This window comes from Bos grunniens, chromosome 4, assembly GCF_055505025.1.
Source record: "Bos grunniens cultivar Pamir isolate PY7600 chromosome 4, Bosgru_T2T1.0, whole genome shotgun sequence".
Classification (NCBI taxonomy): domain Eukaryota; kingdom Metazoa; phylum Chordata; class Mammalia; order Artiodactyla; family Bovidae; genus Bos; species Bos grunniens.
In genome coordinates this window covers 23,176,171-23,199,781 of record NC_141168.1, presented here as the reverse complement: position 1 = coordinate 23,199,781, position 23,611 = coordinate 23,176,171, and the positions used below count along the sequence as shown (strand labels likewise).

At 39.4% G+C, this 23,611-nt stretch overlaps 1 protein-coding gene across 8 annotated transcripts in view; it reads left to right on the top strand.

Annotated features, from left to right (window-relative positions):
- EXOC4 (exocyst complex component 4) overlaps positions 1-23,611 on the top strand; it is an 802,504-nt gene that overhangs the window by 82,587 nt on the left and 696,306 nt on the right. For all 8 annotated transcript variants that reach the window (XM_086395578.1, XM_086395579.1, XM_086395580.1 and 5 more), the window contains one exon: positions 3,772-4,015. In XM_086395578.1, coding sequence (XP_086251704.1) covers positions 3,772-4,015 — 244 coding nt within the window. The remainder of the gene's footprint in view (positions 1-3,771; positions 4,016-23,611) is intronic.

Genomic DNA, 23,611 nt, shown 5'->3' with positions numbered 1-23,611 from the left:
TATTTTGTTCTAATGATGGTGTGAAGACTTGCTGAGTTTCAGCTGAATTATTTTTGTACAAGGCTTTTTCCTTTAAAGCACCAATAATTCTATCTGACCTCACTGGGTTTTTGTGATTATTAGATGAGTCTTCATGGCTTATTATATTATTCTTTAGAATCTCCTTTTAATTTTCAGCTGATGCAAGTGAAATAGATATAATATAAATTAATTAATATTGACTCTGTTCAGTGTTTATGCTCTAGAAGATTTTGGGAGACAGAAAGATAAGTTTGTAAGCAAATGTGCCATTTGGGGCTGTGGCATTATATTATTCATACTTTATTTGTTATTTTTAATAGGCTATCTGTCATATTAGTGTGCATATAAGTATCTGTATGGCATGTAGTCTAGGGGCTTGTTGGTTTCAACTGCGTATACCTCATCATCCAGCATTCGTCGTCACCCAGCACGTGTGCAAGTTGCGACGATTAGCTGGTCCTCTGATGTGTCTTGTCTGTGACTCATGTGCTCTTTCGTGAAGATCCTTCTGTCCCAGCTGAATTTCTATTACTTTTTTTCCTTCCTAAAGCTCTGCTTAGAGCTTTTGCTTCATTTTCCCTCTCTGCCCTGCTGCATTTAGATGGCTCCCTGGCCACTAAGTCCTTTTCTACTGTTGAAGCTGCTTTTGCAGGATGGAGTAATTCTGCGGCCTGAGGTGTCCAGTTCTTTATAAAACAAAGCCAGTAACTAAAATGTCTGTTCTTGGAATGTCATGACTGGAAATATTGATGACTTTTTTTTCGCTTGGCTTCAGAACTGTCATGTCAGTTTAGAGGCTGAAAGCTTCTTGGTTCTACTCCCAGTTTGCTAGTATTAAAATATTTACAATTAATTACCGTATCATCAGATGCCCTCTATGCTGTGAAGGAAACCATATGGATTTGCTCATTCTGTCGTCTTCTCTCTTGTTGTGGGTTGGTCTAGTGAGTTGAAGTTAAGGCAACAGCATTATGGATAATCTGTAGAGGGCTTATTCACTTAGGAACAAATTTGTGTAAGTAATTATATCATGGATGTCATTAAGTGAAGTGAAGTCATTAAGTTTATACATTAGTGCGTGTTATGAGTTGGGAGCAAAAAAAACAAATTGGGGGGAGTAGCGCACATGTTGTCTGAAGTAGAGGTTTCAGAGACTTTATCCGGTGGTTAAAAGGACTTATTCCATATACTGGGATATGTTCATTCTTTCCTAAATAAATTTCAAAATACTCCAGGCGTGCCGAAGAACTTTGATTGGGTCTGTAGTATAGATGAGCTTGAATCTACTAAAGAAGAATGTACACAGTCTTTCAGGAGCCACATTTTTAAAAAATTCAAAAGTCTCTGTAAAGGTTTTGAAGTGTGGGCTTCAGCAGTTGTGGCGCTCGGGCTTAGTTTGCCTGCGGCATATGGGAGCTTCCTGGACCAGGGATCGAGCCCGTGTCCCCTGCATTGGCGGGTGGATTCTCAACTAGTGGGCCACCAGGGAAGTCTTGAAGGATCCCATTTTAAAGGCCTTTCAGGTGTTTAGAAGAGAGAAGGAGAGAGGGGAGGATGGGAGCAACTTCATTGGGGTCCATCCTTAGGCTTTTACTCACTCTGCTTTTGTCCATTGTAGTCCACCATTCGTAAAATAAGATTATTTTTAGGCCAGAGCTTTTTGACCTGTAGTTGTTCTGGTTGTTGTGGAAACCCCTCAAATTATATGAGAAGCGTTAGTTGTGTGTGTGTTAGTTTGAGGGAAAGGCCTGTGGTTTTCAGTAGATGACAGGCGTCTCAGAGCCCAGTCCTGCCCTCTTTCCACTCCCACAGGGCTTAAAAGCCAGTGTTAGAAGTTATTTCTTTCATTCCCAAACCTTATGGTTTAGATGAAAGCTGTCGTCTAAAGATCTACTACTCAGAAAACTTCTGTGGATTAGCAAGACCTATCTTTAGTAAATAATGATATTATGTTAGACATGTATTTACATGTATTTAAAGAAAAATAGAAAGTTTTTTTTTGGTATTTAGGGAATATTCTTCTATTCTTCACAGTTGTTTCACTTGTACATACTGTTTTTCCTTTCTTTTTCTTCATCTCTTACTGTTATACTTTTAACTTACATGTCTTTTCTTTTCCACATGTATTTATGTCTTTTTATCAAGCTACTTATCACTCCTAATTAATCAATATGAATTTAAGTCTATGGTGTGGCTCTTTGGAATTCTGCAGCATCAAAATGGCATTTTATATACAGTGAATGTTGATAAATGTCATGAACCAACTGACTCATTGGAGAAGTGTAGAAAATTTTCTGTGGAGATTTGCTTACTTTTAATGTTTCTACCCTGTATTAACTGATGGGTTGGGTATAATTTGAGGAACATAATTTTTTTGTGTGATTCTTAGAGAGTTACTGTATAAGTATACTTTAATTAAATTGAAAAACGTTTATGATTCCTTTTAAGGGAGTGGTCCCTTGTTTTAGACCCATACTGGGTTTGGATGTGGTTATGCAGTCTGTGAAGGCAGAGGAACCAGAGATCAAATTGCCAACATCTGCTGGATCATGGAAAAAGCAAGAGAGTTCCAGAAAAACATCTATTTCTGCTTTATTGACTATGCCAAAGCCTTTGACTGTGTGGATCACAATAAACTGGAAAATTCTGAAAGAGATGGGAATACCAGACCACCTGATTTGCCTCTTGAGAAATTTGTATGCAGGTCAGGAAGCAACAGTTAGAACTGGACATGGAACAACAGACTGGTTCCAAATAGAAAAGGGAGTATGTCAAGGCTGTATATTGTCACCCTGTTTATTTAACTTATATGCAGAGTACATCATGAGAAACGCAGGACTGGAAGAAACACAAGCTAGAATCAAGATTGCTGGGAGAAATATCAATCACCTGAGATATGCAGATGACACCACCCTTATGGCAGAAAGTGAAGAGGAACTAAAAAGCCTCTTAATGAAGGTGAAAGTGGAGAGTGAAAAAGTTGGCTTAAAGCTCAACATTCAGAAAACGAAGATCATGGCATCTGGTCCCATCACTTCATGGGAAATAGATGGGGAAACAGTGGAAACAGTGTCAGACTTTATTTTTCTGGGCTCCAAAATCATTGCAGATGGTGACTGTAGCCATGAAATTAAATGATGCTTACTCCTTGGAAGGAAAGTTATGACCAACCTAGATAGCATATTCAAAAGCAGAGACCTTACTTTGCCAACAAAGGTTCATCTAGTCAAGGCTATGGTTTTTCCAGTGGTCATGTATGGATGTGAGAGTTGGACTGTGAAGAAGGCTGAGCGCCGAAGAATTGATGCTTTTGAACTGTGGTGTTGGAGAAGACTCTTGAGAGTCCCTTGGACTGCACGGAGATCCAATCAGTCCATTCTGAAGAAGATCAGCCCTGGGATTTCTTTGGAAGGAATGATGCTAAAGCTGAAACTCCAGTACTTTGGCCACATCATGCGAAGAGTTGACTCATTGGAAAAGACTCTGATGCTGCGAGGGATTGGGGACAAGAGGAGAAGGGGACGACAGAGGATGAGATGGCTGGATGGCATCACTGACTCGATGGACATGAGTCTGAGTGTACTCCGGGAGTTAGTGCTGGACAGGGAGGCCTGACGTGCTGCGCTTCATGGGGTCGCAAAGAGTCGGACGTGACTGAGCAACTGATCTGATCTGATCTGATCTGATGCAGTCTGTGGCTCCTGATTGATTTTTCTTTTCTTTCTTTCTTTTTTTTTTTTTTTTAAACAGTGAAGGAAATAAGCCTCCAGGACATCAAGGAAGATTTGGAGTTGGATCCAGAGGAGAACAGCACCCTTTTTATGGGCATCCTCATCAAGGGGCTGGCCAAACTGAAGAAGATCCCAGAGACAGTGAAGGCAATCACAGAACGCTTGGAGCAGGAACTTAAGCAAATCGTGAAGAGGTCTACAACTCAGGTGGCTGACAGTGACTATCAGAGGGGAGAGAACCTCACGGCTGAGAACCAGCCAAGGTAGGTTTTTGCTAACTGTACTCACTATACCTTTTGAAGGGTAGGGAGTGGTAAGTATTATATGTATCTTTGTTGTTTAGTCACTAAGTCATGTTCTACTCTTTACTGATGTTATTTCTTTTTTTTTTTTTTAAACTTTATTTTGTATTGGAGAGTATACCTAATTAACAAATAATATTGTAATCATTTCAGGTAAACAACAAAGGAACTCAGCCATACTTGTATTAATACATGTATCCACTCTCCCACAAGCCCCCTTCCATCTAGGCTGCCACATAACATTGAGCAGAGTTCCCTGTGTGATGCAGTGGGTCCTTGTTGGTTATCCATTTTAAATACAGCAGTGTGTGCATGTCTCCATCCCACATACCCTAACTGTCCCTTTCCCCATCCTTCCCCCTCTGGCAACCGTACGCTTGTTCTCAAAGTCTGTGAGTCTGTTTCTGTTTTATAAGTAAATTCATTTGTATCATTTCTTTTTAGATTCCACATATAAGGGATGTCAAAAGATATTTCTCCATCTGACTGACTTCACTCAATATGACACTCTCTAGGTCTGTCCATGTTGCTGCAAATAGCATTATTTCATTCTTAAGGATGAGTAATACTCCGTTGTATATATATACCAAGTTGATGTTATTTCTTGAACTTTGGATGCTGTGGACCATACAAACTCAGATTGGTGAAAACAGCTTGAATGAGTGTAGCTCAGCTGGTTTTGGATGTAGTTGAGAAGTTGTCCATACTCAAAGGTAACAAAGTAGCAGTTATTGAATATTTCTTAAGCACTAAACTGTATTCAAGGCAATTTATGTATATTACCTTATTTAATTCTCATTACAACTTTCTGAGCTACTTACTTAGTATCCACATTTTACAGTTAAGGAAACTGGGGTTCAGAGATAAAGTAATTAGCTCAAGGTCACAGAACAAATGGCTAGTCTTGGAGTTGAGTGCAAGTCCTTGGTCTTTCCTCTGTCCCATGCTTTCTCCTTCAATGTGTGGTGATATTATACTTGCCAGTAGGCATCAGTCCCAGGAATTCCTTTATGGACTTAAAACAACTAATAAGGTTTGGATTTCATAATTCTTCTTTCATGAGGGAAAACCAAATCATCCTCTGATTCTGACTCTCTTGACTGTCATACACTGGGCTTAAAGCTTAATACTCTGATGTTATCTGATGATGGGAGAAGATATTTCAAATTGAGGCTTTTCTAGAAGATTCAAGATTCACTCTACATGGGTCTCTGTCCCTTCTTCCTGCTTCTCTATTCTATTCCTCAGCCTTCTATGTGCACCAGATATGGGCAAGGCAAGAATTTGCCATCAGAAGGGGAAAGGCCAATGGAAACCACGATTTTATCTGAGAACAGAGGGCAAAGTAGAACATTTCTTCTGTAGAGTAGAACATTGCTCAAATAATATGAGTTCCTGGGAGGTGCTGGACAGTGTGTTCTAGGCAGTATCATAATCAGGCTAGCCTGTTGTGAAGGAGTTCTACTCTTTATACTTAGGAATTTAAAAACTTATTTAGAAAGAAGATAAGCAAATTTAAAGAGAAATAATAGCTTACTTAGTATGGAGTCCCTCAGATGTACTTTACATTTTTGAAGAAATTGATGTCTTCTACTTACGTTTTTTATATTCTTTGGATTTTCTAAATAACACTGATTTTAATTACACATTCATTTCAGTTCAGTTGCTCAGTCATGTCCAATTCTTTGTGACCCCATGGACTGCAGCACGCTATGCTTTCTTGTCCTTCACCAACTCCCAGAGCTTGCTTAAACTCACGTTCATTGAGTCAGTGATGCCATCCAGCCACCTCATCCTCTGTCATCCCCTTCTCCTCCTGCCCTCAGTCTTTCCCAGCATCAGGGTCTTTTCAAATGAGTCAGTTCTTCGCATCAGGTGCCCATAATATTGTAGTTTCAGCTTCAGTGTCAGTCCTTCCAATAAATATTCAGGACTGAGTTCCTTTAGGATGGACTGGTTGGATCTCCTTGCAGTCCAAGGGACTCTTTGAGAATCTTCAACACCACGGTTCAAAAGCATCAATTCTTTGGTGCTCAGCTTTCTTTATAGTCCAATTCTCACATCCATACATGACTACTGGAAAGACCATAGCTTTGACTAGATGGATCTTTGTTGGCAAAGTAATGTCTCTGCTTTTTAATATGCTGTCTTGGTCATAACTTTTCTTTCAAGGAGCAAGTGTCTTTTAATTTCATGGCTGCAGTCACCATCTACAGTGATTTTGGAGCCCAAGAAAATGAAAGTCTGTCACCATATCCATTGTTTCTCCATCTATTTGCCATGAAGTGATGGGACCAGATGCCATGATTTTAGTTTTCTGAATGTTGAGTTTTAAGCTAACTTCTTCATTCTGCTCTTTCACTTTCATCAAGAGGCTCTTTAGTTCTTCACTTTCTGTGAAAAGTGTGGTGTCATCTGCATATCTGAGGTTATTGATATTTCTCCCAGCAATCTTGATTCCAGCTTGTGCTTCATCCAGCCCAGCATTTCTCATGAGGTACTCTGCATATAAGTTAAATAAGCAGGGTGATAATATACAGCCTTGACGTACTCCTTTCCCGATTTGGAATTTCAAAAATTAATTCTCTGGTAAGCTTCATTCTATAGTGCAGTTGGTAAAGAAAGCATTTTCTACCCCTCTTCTGCCATGGAGTATGTCAAAGCACATGTTTGGAAAAGCATGGATTTTGGAGTTGAGAAGACTTGACTTTGAATTTCTGTTCTGTAAATGCTGGGTCAGCCAAAAATTTCTTTCGTTTTTTCATAAGATGTTATGGGAAAATCCAAATGAACTTTTTGGCCAATCCAGTAATACCTGTCTTACAGGCTAGCTCTCGTTAGATGAGGTTATATGGTTAGAGTTTGTTAGAATAGTGCCAGTCAGCACCATTCCATGCGTACATTGTGTATGAATACATAAGTTTATTTGTTCTTGGTTCCTTTCTCAACTTTCATGTTCATTGATCTCTCATACTGTGGTCCAGAGAAGCTGGGAATGGTTCCAGATTGAACTGTGCTTGTCTTTTTTCTTTGCCTGGATCCTGGATTTTCCTGAAGGCCTTTTGCCTCTTTACTAATGAACATTCCAGAATTCTGATTTGCTATTTACCCAGTTGCTGCAAGTCCCTGGATGAAAACACTGAACTTTCATGGGGAAACAGCACAACTATAATATATACTGGAAACAAAAGGAAAAGGGCATGGATCAATAACTTTTCTGCAGTTCTCATTACAGTCCCCTTAAAAGCAATGCATCTTTCCTAGGATTTTGATCTCTTCTGCTTCCCTTCCCTCAACCCCTTCCAAAATTCACAAGTGGAAATTACAGCAATAGAAGTGGAAATTTAGCATACTGCCCCAGGAAATAATAAATGTTTCTCTGTGAAGAATGAGTCAGCAGGAGGGTTTTTTCCCTTTAAGTTTCGTGTTTTGTCAGTATTTTAGAGGCTTTTGTAGGCAGGATATATTGGACACTGGCTTGCGAACAAGCTGTTTGTCTTGGTTTCATGCCTATAACATGATTTCCATTTTACAAAGTCTACAAACCTGAAATTTGGGGCCAAAACTCTTTATTATACAGTAACACAGAGAAAGCAAATATTTTGATTCAACCATTCTTTTTGAAAGTCAAAGACTAAATTCTTGGGTTGGTGTTCCAAATAACTGATAATTTAGAGCAAGTCTGTAGTGGCTATGTGCCAACTAAGGCTATAAAACTCCAAGAATTAATTACCTGGGAAACTTCATTCCAAAGTGATGGCACTGTTGTTTCTAGAGGTCTAGAATTTTAGAAAGGATGTTGGCAGAAGGTTCTTGAAGCTTGCATGGTACTTTGTGTTAAACTGTACTGGGAGGTGTCAGTGATACTATTTTAGAGAGAAGCAAAGTCTCAACAGTTTGCAGTATTACTATTCTCTTTTACCCGTCAAGGAATCTTATGCTAAAGGGACAAGAGTCTGTTTTCCGTAAAGGAAGATGGAGCAGAGACAAAAGAACCATGAATCCTTCTTCCACAAAATTCTTCTCTCCATTAGTTCCCACTCCCGCTGAGATAACTTGTTCCGGTCATTAGCATATAAATGCTACTCTGAGGCTAGGTGCCAGAATATAACTTTCCCTAGAAGTTTCATTGTTCAGCATCATCATCTTAAATATATTCTGGTTGTGATGCACTGCAGGCCTGTTTTCATTTGTCTTTATGTAAAGCGAATTAATGTTGTGTGCTATTTCTCTAGAAAAGTAGTGGCAACCAGACTAGTGAATTTTCTTTTGCTTTCACTTCCTGCAGAGCCATAATACTTTCACAGCTGATTTTCAAAAATCACCAGGTCCCTCACTTTTTATTTTATTTTATTCTTGACCCCCAATCTATCTATTGTCTATTTATGCTGCTAAGTCGCTTCAGTTGTGTCCGACTCTGTGTGACCCTATAGATGGCAGCCCACCAGGCTCCCCCATCCCTGGGATTCTCCAGGCAAGAATACTGGAGTCGGTTGCCATTTCCTTCTCCAATGCATGAAAGTGAAAAGTGAAAGTGAAGTTGCTCAGTCGTGTCCGACTCTTCGCGACCCCACGGACTGCAGCCCACCAGGCTCCTCCATCCATGGGATTTTCCACGCGAGAGTACTGGAGTGGGGTGCCATTGCCTTCTCCGATTGTCTATTTATAGGAGAAATATTTTGTCTTTTGATCCATTTTGTAGTGTCTTAAAACCTCTGTTTACTATGAAAGGAAAATATTCAACTACTGTTGTCACCAACTTGATAGACATTAGGAGAACATGTGCTTTAAAATCTCCCAGAACTACCTGCTACCCATAATTTCCTCAGAAAGCCAGGTGGTGTCTTCAGTCTCAGATGGTTGGTGTGGCCTGCAGCCTGTGCAGCTCAGAATCAATTTCTTCAAGTCCCACTGCCTAGTTATTGGTTCTTTTCCAAAATCTAGCTCATGAACATTTCCTGTCATTTTTGTTTCAAAAAAGCTGGAGGAGGTTCTTTATTATTTAGCAAATAAGTTCCTGGTGGTGCAGTGGTAAAGAACCTGCCTGCCAATGCAGAAGACACAGGTTTTACCCCTGGGTCAGAAAGGTTCCCTGGAGAAAGTAATGACAGCCCACTCCAGTATACTTGCGTGGGAAATCCCATGGACAGAGGAGCCTGGTGGGCTACAGTCTATGGGGTCACAAAGACTTGGACACAACTTAGCAGCTAAACAACAGCAAGAAAAGCATGAGGAATACAGGGAAGAAACAAAATCTTCTCACAGCTGTTGTAGCTTGTCAAGAATATGGAAGAGAGAAGAACTGGGAAAAGAGAAGGATTGGCCTGTGTGAAACAACCACTCAACTCATTTGAAAATGATCCTATTTAAAAATGAAAGCAGAATGGGGAGGTGCTGAAGGATCATTCCACCTTGGTAAAACTGCTGGTCTGGCAGGTGGATGCCATGACTGCCAGGGAGACCTTTTCCCCCTTTTGGAAGATCATTCTGCCCTGTACCTTCATCTCTGTTATGAATGAGGGAAGATTAAGTGTCCGATATAAAAAGAGAACACTGCATATTCTGTGCTCACTGTGGTATTGAGGAAAGATTCATGGAAAAATGGGAGCGAAATATGCTTTAATGCTAAAATATTTGTGTTTGGATAGTGAAGTTATGGGTCCCCCTCTCCCAGTTTTGCAGCTGTTAAGTTAATGTGAAAAATAAATTTATTATTTAAGAATTAATTTACAGTGTTACACAGGTTATTTAAATCAAAATAAAGCATTACAGTACTTCTGTGGGGGTCCAGTGGCTAAGACTCTGTGGTCCCAAAGCAGGAGGCCTGGGTTTGATCCCTGGCCAGGAACTAGATCCCACATGCCACAGCTAAGACCTAGCACAGCAAAATAAATAAATAAAAATAAAAAAGAAAGAAAGAGATCATTACAAATGGAAATTCTGATTGGAAGTATTAGTGTGGAAAAATACCTGTTTGCAGACCAACTGGATCATGTTCATTAAGTTGCTTTTTGTGATGTGTGTGTGTATGTGTGATTTTCTTGACTATTCCTGGAATGGAAGCTTTGAAAGCAGAATGCTTTTGCCTTGTTCACCACCGTATCTCTAGAATGTAGGCATAGTGTCCACCAGACCCATAATAAATATTTTTTGAATGAAAGAATGAATTCTACTTATATTGAATATCTGTTATGGACCAGGAACTGTCTTAAAATATCAAACAAACATGAATGATCCCCATCCTTATGGAGTTTAAAAGTCTAAAGGGGAAGAAGAGCATTAGAGAATTCTTAGATAACTGTATTATTACAAATTGTGTTTAAGTACCATGGAGGAAGAGCAAATGTGCCCTAAGAGCATATAACCATGGGGATGCAATCTGGTCTGGGTAGGTGGGCGTTAGGGTGTATGGTATGAATGTTTTAAATAAGTAAGGCGGCTTTTACCTTTTTATGCCATCTCCATTCGTTTGATAGCACCTGCTTCTAGTTACTACTAGTTATTCTAGCTGTGCAGTTACCTTGACATTGGCGTATAAGATGTGAGAAGGAGAGCATCCAATTCTTGATGTACCGTTTTCAGTTTTTTCTGCTGGCTGATGAGAGTTTTATGGTTGATTAGATTTTGATCATTATTGCCAAGTGTACTTTTCGTGGCGATAATACCAAGTTTTCAGGTCATCAATAATGTTTGAGAGGTCCTGTATTCCCTAGTAAACAGATTGTACTATAAACATTTTTATCTTTGTCAATCTGATCAGCGAAAAATTGTATTTTCAAGATGGTTTCGATTTGTATTTTTTAGAGAAAATTTGAGATTAAACTTCCTATTTGTGTAATAAATTTTTTTGTTATGATATTTGTGTTATATCTGGATATATTACTTCAAAGTAATCTGGATTGAAGGTGATTGTAGTGATAGCTAAAATAAGATTAGTGTTAAATGATAATTGTTGAATCAGGGTGATAGGTGCAGGATGGTTCATTATCCTTTCCTAAAAGTAGACTTATTTAAATGTTGAAATTTTCAGTAATACAGTGGTCAAATAGTGTTTTATTTCCTTTTCAGTGAACACCCATTTTTCCATTATGTTTGTCTTATTGATTTGAAGGAACTCTTTATATATCAAGAAAATTAGTTCTTTGAAATTTATATTGTAATTTCCCACCAGCTGCATTCTCTTTTGACTTTATGATGTCTGATCATGTATACATTGTTTTTATTTTTATGAGGTTGTATTTATTAATATTTTATTTTTAAAGGGTCTGGATTTTGTGTCAGAACTTAGTTCTTCTTCACTCATAGATTATAAATAAAATTTTCCAAACTTTTTTCTAGTACAATCTTAGTATTTATGATTTTGAGAGATTTGGTATCTGAAGGAGTGGCCCATGCTACTTTTAAACATCTTTAGCATGTATTACATTGTATTGTAATCAACTGTATACCCTTTTCATTTCTGCCTCCTAAGTATCTGTCATGTAATGGATTGTCCATGTGAGATGATGCTGGCTAAATAATTGTAACATATACTTATCTGCTTTATAGTCATGTTTTTCTTCATAGTTGGTATTTGCCTCATTTCCTAAAACTTTTTTTCCCTCTTGATTTCTCAGTCTACACAGGATATAGATTTGTGGAGATACACTGAATTATTGTTCTAAAAGTTGGAAAAATGTACTTCCAAATATTTTAAAAATTCAGAGTCCAGAACTTGAAGGCATACTGTTTTAATAGGCCAGTCTTACAAAGTGGTTTTATCTCTGAGATATCTAAAGGCTCCAGTCCCAAGGTTAGTTTTATGGTACAAGTACAGTGCTCATGGAAAGAGAAACGAAATATTTCTCACGATTTCTTTATATCTGTGGCTAGAGTCAGGCATGTATTTTTCAAATAAGAGCATTTCCTTTCATCTCTTCTTTCTCTATTAGTTACTCTTCTAAATATCTGAAATATAGGATTTGGTGAAATTGGCCATCTTATTTTACAGGAAAATCGTTTAAGAGCAGCTTTGAAGCAAGGTCAAGCGTTTGTCCTGGTGGCTTCTTGTAGCCATTCCCAGGCGCTGTATGTAGCACTTGGACATGCTTGACATCAGGGCGGGCTTCGATGTAATTTGGATGAGTGGTTAATTCAAATGCAAGCAAGCGGGAAGCGAGTACATTTAACTTCATTGATTATGATTCCATTTGATTAAATCTCTACTTCTGATTACACTTATCAGTGAGAATATGCTCTAAATACACCCAAACTATTGAACACTGAAAGGTGTGACTAAGATGACCAGAGACATACAGAAAAATATCCCAGTATTCCTCAACTGGAATGTAATCACCTGCAGCCTAACTGAAATATTTTTAGGACAAATGAAAGGAACTGCTTCTTTACCTCTGGGACTTATTACACTGTTTGTTAACTGAAACATCCAGCTTATTACCATGAAAGGTAGTACTGGTCCCAAATCTGCATGCTTTCTTGTAAGACTTAAGTTCATTGATGAGATCTTCTTGACATATCAGGTGAATTAATAACATTACCCATGTTATGGGTATGTTTATAGCTCTTTGGTAAACATGCAGTTGGACAGCTGTCTTTCTGATTTTATGTTGTCCTTTGGGGAAAGGGTGCTTGGCTGAATGGGCCAGAGGTCTTACTCAGTGTTGAACATTTCTCAAATCTTTGTTTTGCATTTGTCAGGGTAAAAGCAAAACATTTGCTTTTGATTTCTCTTGTTTTGCATACTATAGGAAGTTCAATTAGAGATTGGGCCAGTTTAAGGAAACAATGAATAAAATGTACATTTCAGATTATTGCTAATACTACTTAGGTGTCAGCTTTCATGCTGCATCAAGGCCACTTCTCTATTTGGCGGATGGTAGGAGCTGCCTTAGATCTTGTCATTCTCTTCATGCTTGTTGGTGTCATAATATAGACATACTCCACACTTAAACTGGCGCTGACTCTTTCTTGTAGCAAAAACACACAAAAACAGACTTGGGTCAAATGAAATTCTTCCCTTGGTGATGTTTAGGAGTGAGGTCACATATGATTAAAGTACCTTCGTGTGTATCTTAGGCTTTATTTCGTGTTTTCTGGGCTCCTCCAGCTCCTGGTCCATGTTCTCATTATGTTCTCTAATCAGACTGAGGTGTAAGTTTGTAAGACGAGGGTTCACTTTGTGTTTGAAGCCTGACTTAGGGCTGGGCACATACCAAATGCCCAGGAAGTTTAATGAATGAATAGGTAAGAAAAATGCAAAAAAGATACTTTTAAAATAAGAGTAAGCAATTTTTCTATTAAAAAAAATTCTCAGCAGTACACACAGTGGGGTCTAAGGATCAGCAATACCACTGTCACTTGAGATTTAGAAATGCAAATTCTCCCCATGGTGGAGAAGTGATTAAATTGGAATCCCTCAGTGCAGGGCCCACAGGAGCCTCTACTTTAGACGATTGTACGTATGCTAAAATTTGAGAACGCTCTTTATAACATCAGAGACATCATGGAGTTCTGCAGTTTTGTAACATTTATGCTTTGCAGAGCAGCCTGCCATCTGGCGCCTCACCTGAGTGAGGCTCACTGTTGGCCTCATCACAGGCAGGGGCATTATTATTAATCTCAGATTTGCCCAAGCAAATGTGAGAGCTGCAATGACTTGACAGTTCACAAAGCTGGTTGGTGGTGGTGGATTTCAGAGGAGAAGTTGCCTCTTATCTGCCATGGAAGTTTGCTTTCTGGCTTTCATAAGGATGGTGGTCCTAGCTTGTTTCCTGGGCCTGATTTTGTCCTTCCTCAGAAGAATGGTATTCATGGCCACACATCCCTTCTCTGACCCATGCTCCCTGCAATGATCAGTGGCAGCCCTCTCAGCAACAGCCGGACTCCTTAAGAAGTGTGATCAGCGGCCACAGAGTAAATGAGTTTTAATTGACTTGAGATGCAGACTGATAACTTAGGTACCTAGACAGTTCCCCTAGAAACCTTGTACATTGTTGTACTAAAGACTAATATACAACTAAGTGATAAGAATAGACACTTAAAATCATAACTTCTCTTGTATTTAAGTGGATTTGTGGATAATTTTTCCAATGTTCTGTTACGACAGTATATTATTTTTCAAATGGATGAAGGGCTTTTCTTCTCCTAGCTTTGTTGAGATGTAATTGACAGATAGCATTGTGTGGGTTTAAGGTGTACAACATACTGATTTAACTCACTTAAATATTTCACAATGGTCACCACCATTGGCTAACATGTGCATCACCTCACATAATTACCATTTCTTTTTTGGTGGTGATAACATTTAAGATCGACTCCCTTAGCAACTTTCAAGTATATAATACAGTATTAACTATAACACTATGCTTTACCTTAGCTCCTCAGATCTTATTCATCTTATAACTCAAAGTTTATACTCCTTGACCACTATCTCCCCTTTAACCTCCTTGGTCTATTCCTTTGACTTTGGCTTTTATAGTTTCCACATACGAGTGAACACATACAGTGTTTGTCTTTCTCTGTCTGACTTATTTTACTTAGCCTAACACTGGGGTCGCACAGAGTCGGACACGACTGAAGCGACTTAGCAGCAGCAGCAGCAATACCCTCAAGGTCCACTTCATATTGTCACAAATGACGGGATGTTCTTTCTCATGGCTGAATAATATTCCACTGTATTTCATCTGTTCACTGATTGATGGGCACTTAGGCTGTTTCCGCATCTGGTCTGTTGTGAATAATGCTGCATGAACATGGGAGTGCAGATATTTCTTTGATAGTCTGTTTTCATTTCTTTGGGATATATATGCAGAAGTTGGATTGCTGGGTTATATGGCAGTTCTACTTTTAATTTTTTGAGGAACCTCCATATTATTTTTCACAGTGGTGCATCAGTTTACCTTTCCACCCAACAGTGCACAAGGGTTCCCTTTAATCCACATTTTCCCCCACACTTGTCATCTCTTTTTAAAATTATATTTTTAGAGTGTAATGGCTTTACAGTGTTAATTTCTACTGTACTGTATCCATATGTCCCCCTCCCCCTGAACCTCATTCCTCCCACCATCCTGTCTCTTGTCTTTTTGATGATAGCCCTTCTGTCAGGTGTGAGGTGATCTCCTTGTAGGTTTGATTTGCATTTCCCTGGTGGTTAGTGATGTAGAGCACCATTTTGTGTACCTTTTGGCCATTTGTATGTCTTCTTTGGAAATACGTCTTCTTCAGTTTCTCTGCCCATTAATCGGATTGTGTTTTGTGTTATTGAATTGTGTGTTCTTTATATATTGGATATTAACCCTTTATCAGATATATGGTTTGCAAATATTTTCTCCCACTCATAAGTTGCTTTTCATTCTGTTCATGGCTCCCTTTGTTGGGCAAAACCTTTTACTTTTATGTTCTACTTGTTTATTTTGCTTTTGGTGTGAAATCCAAAGAGTCATTGCTGAGACTAATGTTGAGGCTATTATCCCTGTGTTTTCATGTAAGTTACATGGTTTCAGTTCTAGGTTCAAGTCTGTGGTTCATTTTGAGTTGATTTTTGTGTGTGTTGGTGTTGAGAGAGTGGTTCAGTTTCATTCTCTTGCACGTGACTGTTAGTTTTATCATCCCCTTTTGTTGAGGAGACTGTCCTGGCAAAGGCTTAAAGAATGATACTAACACTTTAATTCAGAGAAAGAAGGCCTGGGTTTATTTTCTAGTTTCAGTCACTAATTTGCCACACATTAGAAGTTCATTCGAGGTCATCTAAGAATTCAGAGACTGATCATGAGAGGCTGACTTGACAAGTAGGGAAATGACACAGAAAGGAAATTACTAGAGCCAGGACCCAGTTCTTTTCAGGGTGTTCCATTCTATATTGCTAATAGTTTTTTCCCTATTCTTTTCATAGCACAGATGGGAATTAGTCAGCACTCCTTAAATAGTAACTTCTTCTTATGTGAAGATTGTTGTTAAGTGGTGAAACTAATTTTCATCCCTTAGAAGTAGATATTAGATAACCTTGAAGATTAAATGGCATCTATGTCCTGTTTGAAATGAAAAATACTAGTTCAGCCAAGCTTATTATGAAAATGTGTATGTGATATCTCACAGGAATGTAAATCTAAGACCGCTTTGATATGACATAATTGATGATCAGTTTCTTTTAATTTTTCATAGAAAACCTAAGCTCAGAGGTTAGTAGTTTCTTGTCTTTTAGAACATGGAGGTAGGGAAATAAGTATTCTGTGGTTTTTGCCTTTGTCTGTCCATGGGAAATGCATAACCTGATATTAAGGTCTCAGCAGATAAGTAGCAGAACAAAACTGATTTTCTACCTTGTGTGTGTGTCTTTGCTTCGTGACCAAGTAAGGCAGCTTCTTGGCTCCTAAAATGGGTTTTCCAGCCAAATGACTAATTCAGGGTTCCTTGGATGTTAAATTTAGATTCAGATAGTCAAATCTCACCTTAAATATTGAACATTTTTCACAGTTTGAGGATATAGCTTTATACCATAGACATTTCTTGCCATATGCAACTGTGACTATTTTTTGACATTTTCTTCTTAAGACTCTGCCTGTTTTCATAGTGGCATTCCAACATGAGATGCATAGGGACAGCTCTGGGTAGGAAGTTAGTAGGATACCTAAGAGAACAGGTTAACATTTTGCTTGCCTCTGTAAGCAGGCTATTTTCAAAACCTGCCAGGTAATTGGAAGGATGTTTAAAGAACAAATACTTGCTTCACCTGACTCTTCCCTGTTTTTTTTTTTTTTTTTTAAACACAAGATATATTTTATTACATTATTTTTCAAGTTAGCTGTGGATGCATATATCTTTCATCTTGTAACTACATTTCTTTTGGTTCTCGCGTTCAGGTTGATAAGGCTGTCTTTTGAGAAGAGAATTTCATGTGAAATGTTTTTTGTTGTGGGGTGCCGAAGCCAGGAGATTGTAATATCTAATACGTATTTCCTCATCACTTGTTATCTGCAATCGGGTCTCCATCTCTCTCATCTGCTAGAGCTCATTTTTTCATTCATTGATTCAACAAATATTTATTGCCTGTCATACGCTTACTCTTATGACAAATACTGGAATACAGTGATAAATCAGGCAGTTCTTAACCTCATTGAGTTTACAGTTTAGAGAAGAGGAGGTGAAGACTAAGGGAAAGACAACTCCTCTAAGGGCTGTTTCAGCAATCCAGGGAAGAGAAAATAAAGCCTGTATGAGCAGAGCAACAGTGGCAATAGGCTGAAGCCCATTCTAGAGACAGTAAAGAGGTAGAAATAAAAGAAGTTGGTAATTATTTGGCTTTGAGGAAGAGAGGGAGGGAAGGATGATTTGCTGGGATCAAGTGACTCCCATTCACTGACTTAGGTAAGTGGAAAAGCAGGTTTGGGGAGGAGAATGATGAGTTTTATTTAAGAGATGTTGGGTTTGAGGTCGACAGCTCAGGAGAGCCATCTGGACAGAAGATACGTTTGGGAGATTAGGGAGTGGATGTTTGAGGACACAGTGGTGAATGAGCTCACCTAGAGCGAGTGTGAGGATTGAGCAGCATTGACAGCACTTAAGGAGCAGGCTGGGAAAGAGGTTCCTGATAAGGCATCACTAGAGAGGCAGAAGCAGAGTGGAAGAGTCGGAGGAATGGAGTCTATGATTTGCTGGGAGCAGGTGATAGCCTTGCTGGAACATTTGCTGGAAGTCAGCGTTTCAAGGAGGAGAGCATGGTCAATAGAAGCAAGTGCTGCACTGTCTTGAATAAGGACTGAAGAGGGTCTTTCCTTTTCTTTCCTTTCTCTCTCCCTTTTTCTCTATTAGTATAGTTGACTTACAGTGTTGTGTTAGTCTCAGGTGTGCAGCAAAGTACTTCAATTATACATATACATCTGTTCTTCAGATTCTTTTCCCTCACAGGTTATTACAAAGCATAGTATGCTGTTTACCCTGTGCTATAAAGTAGGTAATTGTTGGTTATCTGTTTTACGTGGAGTAATGTACGTATCTTACATTGAGCAAAATGCTGATTTGAGACTTCTGTGAGAATTAATAGCATGCCAGAGGTAAAAACTGGTTGGCAGTGAGAAGGTAGAGGAATTATGGGCAGTTTCATTGACTCTTGGCAGCCTTGGTTTCCCTAACATTGTATGGTACTCATAACTCTTCTGCCTCTTTTCTTGAATTTGTTCCTTTTTTTTTTTTTTCTAACACCGTTTAAAAGAAACGCTGTCCCAGACTGAACACTTTGTTCTCTGTTTCTGAGCTTTAGTTTTTTGTTTATAACACGGGGACTACAAATGGAGCCTTCCTCATAGAGTTGGCGTGAGGATTGCGCGTGCGCTCTGTGCAGTGCCTGCCTGTTGTCATCGGAGTGGCTGTGTTGGTGTAGTGGTTCCTGTCGTGATCCTTACTGTTGCCGTCATTGTCATCGTCTCACTCCTGCCTCACTGGAGATCTTGTCCATCGCGAGAGCGTTAGCTGCGGGCACCATGTAGAAGGAGTCAGCAGGGGGCTTCCCTGGTGGTTCAGATGGTGAAGAATCCCACATGCAGACAGGGGCTGTGTTCTTACTCTCTGGCCCAGAAGGGCCATACACGTCACTGTTTTGTCAGTTCTCTCAGTCCATTGTGATCATCTGCTTTTGTTTGGAGGGATTATACAAAAAGGAATGAAGGAATTGGTTCTTATAATGTGAATTTGGGCTTCCCAGGTGTCGCTCGTGGTAAAGAATCTGCTTGCCAACACAGGAGGTGCAAGAGACTCAGGATTGATCTCTGGGTCGGGAAGATCCCCTGGAGAAGGAAACGGCAACCCACTCCAGTATTCTTGCCTGAAAAATCCCATGGACAGAGGAGCCTGGAGCCTGGCTCCATTCCTCCAACTCTTCCACTCTGCTTCTGCCTCTCTGGGGGTGCCTTATCAGGAACCTCTTCCCCAGCCTGCTCCACGGTGTTGCAGAAGAGTCAGACATGACTGAGAGATTGAGCAATGTGGATTAGGACTCTCTTAGTTATCAGTGACAGAACCTGCCTCCGACTAACGTAATTAAAGAAGGGTTCTGTTGGGATGGTACTAGTGTATCTTAGGCAATACAAGCAGGACTTCACTAAGCTGGGGGAAGAACAGAGATGCCGCTGGCCCATGGGGACATCTGAAGTATTGCTTGTCTCTCCCTGTTTTCCTACTCTGGGTGGTAACTGTTAAAGGTACAGAAAGAAGTTTGCTGTTGCTCTGAGTTTGCTTTTCAGTATACTTCCACTTTGAGTTTTCTGTTTAATTCTCACAATTTATGAGGAAATTCACCTGAGGAAATTTGTGTTTGAGGAGCCTGAGATTTTGGAACAGTCTGATGATATGTTGATCATCCCATGGCTGTTCAGCAGAGAGCTGGTACCAAGTCTAGCTTTCTAATGCCAGACCTGCATATAGGCATTTATACCACATTGCCATCTCAGGACTGAAGTTTTCTTTCACCAACTGTGATGTTATATTGAATATTATTGCATACTATTTTGTGACTCTGGAAATAACCTGTGTGTGTGAGAGAGAGAGAGATTTTCTTCTGACTGGTAGAAATTGTAGTTAATGGGAATTCTCATCTCCATGATTTTTAGGCTTATTCCTGTCTGAGGCCTTTTCTTAACTCAGTTCAGTGTAAGGACTGCTGTCTGGTAGTTTAATGACTCTGCCTGCTCTTTTGTCTTTTGGATCAGTGGTGAAAACCTTGAGCCTAACAGGATTTAAGCAGCTGAGCTAGCTGCAGTGTCTTGTTTTATTTCTTCTTTAGTTAATATTTTGTGGGGTGGGGAGAGTGGAGTGGAGAATGACATTCATAGGGCTTTGTGTGGGGGTTATCCTGAGTGTGTCTGCTGCTAACAACATATTTCCATTTATTTCTGGTAGCTTTAAATTGGACCAGACCAGTGCAGTGTATGTCCTGTTTATGTGAGTGATGCCTGGTCTCTCTCTGCTGCATTGAGGGAGAGTCATCTTGCTTTTTCATTTTCTTTTTTAGGCAGGCATGTGCTGGTGAGGAATGGTGGGCCTTGGCAAAGTGTGGGGCTGACTTGGATTCTTCTTTGTTATTGGCCGTTCACTCCTCCTCCTGATGCTGAGTTCAGCGTCCACTGCTCCCCTGGAGCCCTTTCTCCAAGGTCACCAGGACCTGTGAGCTTTATGTTTCTGTCTTGACCTCCACCGGCCACCATGTGGCCTTGCCTCTGTTGCTCTTCTCTTGTCCTTTGTCTCCTACAGTTTTCCTTCCTGTCTTCTTTTCTTCCTCCTTCCTTGCTTCCTAACCATCTTTTCACAGCTACTATTTCAGGAAGTATTGATGCTGGGTCTGGCTTGCTTTTCTTACTCTGCATATTATCCCTGAGTAATCTCATTCCCTCAAATATTTATCACTTTGTAAATTTCCAGTATCAGTCTGTCTCCTGAGCTCCTGACTTGCATATGCAAGTACCAGTGCATAACACCTTAAACTTAACAACTTCAGATCTAAACCCAGAAGGAGTCCTTCAGGAATTTCTGTCTTCACTTTAATTCATTCTCATTCTCTTTCCCTGCCCCACCCCCCCCCCACCCCTTTGCTCTCCCCACTCTCTCTCTGTCTTTTTATCAGAAAAGGTAACCATTGTCTTCAGAGTTGCTCAACTCCAACAAAGGGATCCTGAACCCCCCTCCCTCTTTAATTATGGTACCATTGCCTCCACTAATTCTGTCCGCTTTCTAACGTGATCCATCCTTCAGTCGTGTGAAGCTCCTGGAACAGCTATTAATTAATACTTTGGTTTTTCAGATGGGAACACTTGGTGAAGTTGACAGATTTTCTCATAATTACAGGGTTGGGAATTTTCAATGTTGGGAAAGAATGTGCATCTTTTTCTTCTTTTCAGGTTATTTATATGAGAAAGGGGAAAACAAAACGAAACAACTGAACCAGAAGAGGAAAGCTAATGTCCTCCTGGTAATGAGAGTCCACAGGAATCAGTATTAATGATACTTCAGTTTTTGAGACATCAGATTCCTTTTTTCACTGTTGTATGTATTTTTGCTTCACCACAGGGGAGAGATTGAGACCTCAGTGTCCTAACTCAGAGCCACAGCTGATGATTAAAAAAAAAAAGATCTATTGAGATATAGTTCACATACTACACAAATCACACCTTGAAACGTGGTTTTTAGTATATTCACAGGGTGGGAAACCATCACCGCCATGTAGTTCCAGAACATTTTTGTCCCCTGCTGCAAAACAAAACCCATATGCTGTGGTGGGCAATTCCCACCTACCTAAGTAACCACTGACATATTTTCCGTCTGTAGACTTTGCCTATTCTGAGTATTTCATATAAATAGAATCACACAATATGTAGTCTTCTGTGACTTTTTTTCACTTAGCATAACATTTTCAAGGTTCGTGTTGTCGCATGTATTAGTACTTCATCTCCTTTGATAGCTAAATTATATTCTGTCGTATGAATGTACCACTTCTTTTTGGTCCATTTGTCAGTTGATGGCTATTTGGATTATTTCCACTTTTAAGATTTTACTCTTATTGTTTTACTAATATTTTAATATTATGAATAATGCTGTAGTCAGCATTTTTGTACATGTTTTTGTACATATGTGTTTTTTGTTTTTCTTGGGTACGTACCTAGGAGTGGAATTTCTGGGTCCATGTGGTAGTTCGGTGTTTAATCTTTTGAGGGACCACCGAACTGTTTTCCAAAGCAGTTGCAGCATTGTGCATTCTCACCAGCACTGTTTGAGAGTTCAGATTTCTCTACATCCTTTCCAATGCTTTTTTGCCTGTTTTTTTAATTAAAGCCATCCGGGTAGCTTGAAATGGTATCTCCTGGTTTTGGTTTGCATTTCTCTGATGGCTAAGATGTTGAGCATCTTCTGTTTGCTTATTGTCCAGTCATATATCTTCCTTGGAGAACTGTTTAATATATTCAAATCCTTTGTCCAGTTTAAAATTTGGTTGTCTTTTTGATACTAGTTATAAGAAATCTTGAGATGTTTTAGATACAAATCCTTTATCAGGTAAATTATTTGCAAATATTTTTCTCCCGTTTCTTGAGTTGCCATTTCACTTTCTGGATGATATCACTTGCAGCATAAAAGTTTTAAATTTTACTGTCTGAGCTGCAGATTTTATTGGTATATTCAAGATTGTTCTGTGGGGAGGCAGAGGAAGGTTTTCCTGTCTTGGAAATTGGTGGATGTTTCAAAGTAGGCAGAGTGGCAGGTAGAATCTCTCCACTTCTGGCCTGGCTCTTTTCCCTCTTTTCTTCCCCATGTAGCCTCTCTTATGACTTTTGATGGTCACACTGCAACAGATCTATCTTGGTCTTGATCCTCCAGGTGCAGTGGCCCTGTCTCAGCATTTTAATCAGAGATTGCTATTTCCGTAATGTTATGATGCCATGGATCTCATTTTACACCTCAATTCCTCCTTAGGTCTCTTTTCTAAACAGAGCACTGCCCCTCATTGCCGAGTTGCTCTTGTCCTGAGTAGTAGCCAAGGTGTGTGCAGTCATGGAGTCTGGTGGCCCTGGAGTTAACTAGCAACAGCCCCTCCCGTTGGAGGAGCCACCTCTCTTCCAGTGTGTTTTATCTCGGGTTTGTTAGGCCTGTACCTAGAACTTCATGCCATTGGGAAGTTGGGCACGAATTTGTCTCATGCTTTTGAATGTCATGAATCAATATTTCATTTCATTTCATTTCAATCAGTATCATTTCAACAGAAACAGACTCAGATTTGGAAAACAAACTTATGGTTACCAAAGGGGAAAGATGAGGGAGAGGGATAAATTAAGAGATTGGGATTAACGTATACCGAATACTATATATAAAATAGTCAACAAGGACCTACTGTATAGCACAGGGAACTCTACTCAGTATTCTGTAATAACCTATATGGGAAAAGAATCCAATAAAGAATAGATAGTTGTTTATAACTAAATCACTTTGCTATATACCTGAAACTAACAAAATATTACAAGTCACCTATGCTGTGCTGTACCAAGTCGTCTCAGTCGTGTCCGGCTCTTTGTGACCCCATAAAAAATCATTTCGAGAATGTTGGGGTATAGCATAGTGTTACTAGATTTTAGTTTTGTCAAGTAAGGACATTTGGGAGTGTAGCTGCTGTCACGGAAATAAGATTTTTCGTATCAAGAGAATACCAAAAGGATAAAAGTAAATACATTTACTTTTGTAAAACATCAGCGTATGGTCTTACTTTTCTCTCTACCACTGAAAAATGCACTGTGGTCTGTGGACTGACATTTGGGAACCACACTTTACACACTCAACATAAATCTTTATTTGAAAAGTAGAACCTTAGCTTAATCAGGTATATTCTCTGTATGATGCCAGATACCATTCTTATCCAGATTATTTACCTACACTGAAGTTAACTATTTCGGTTGTTAAGTTAGATATATCTTCCTGTCCGTTGTACTGCTCTCTTCTGTTATGTGAGTAGATGTCATATAACAGAGGTGAATATCAAGAATTATTTTAGGTAAATGTGAGTATAAGTGTGAATTGACCTTTACAAGA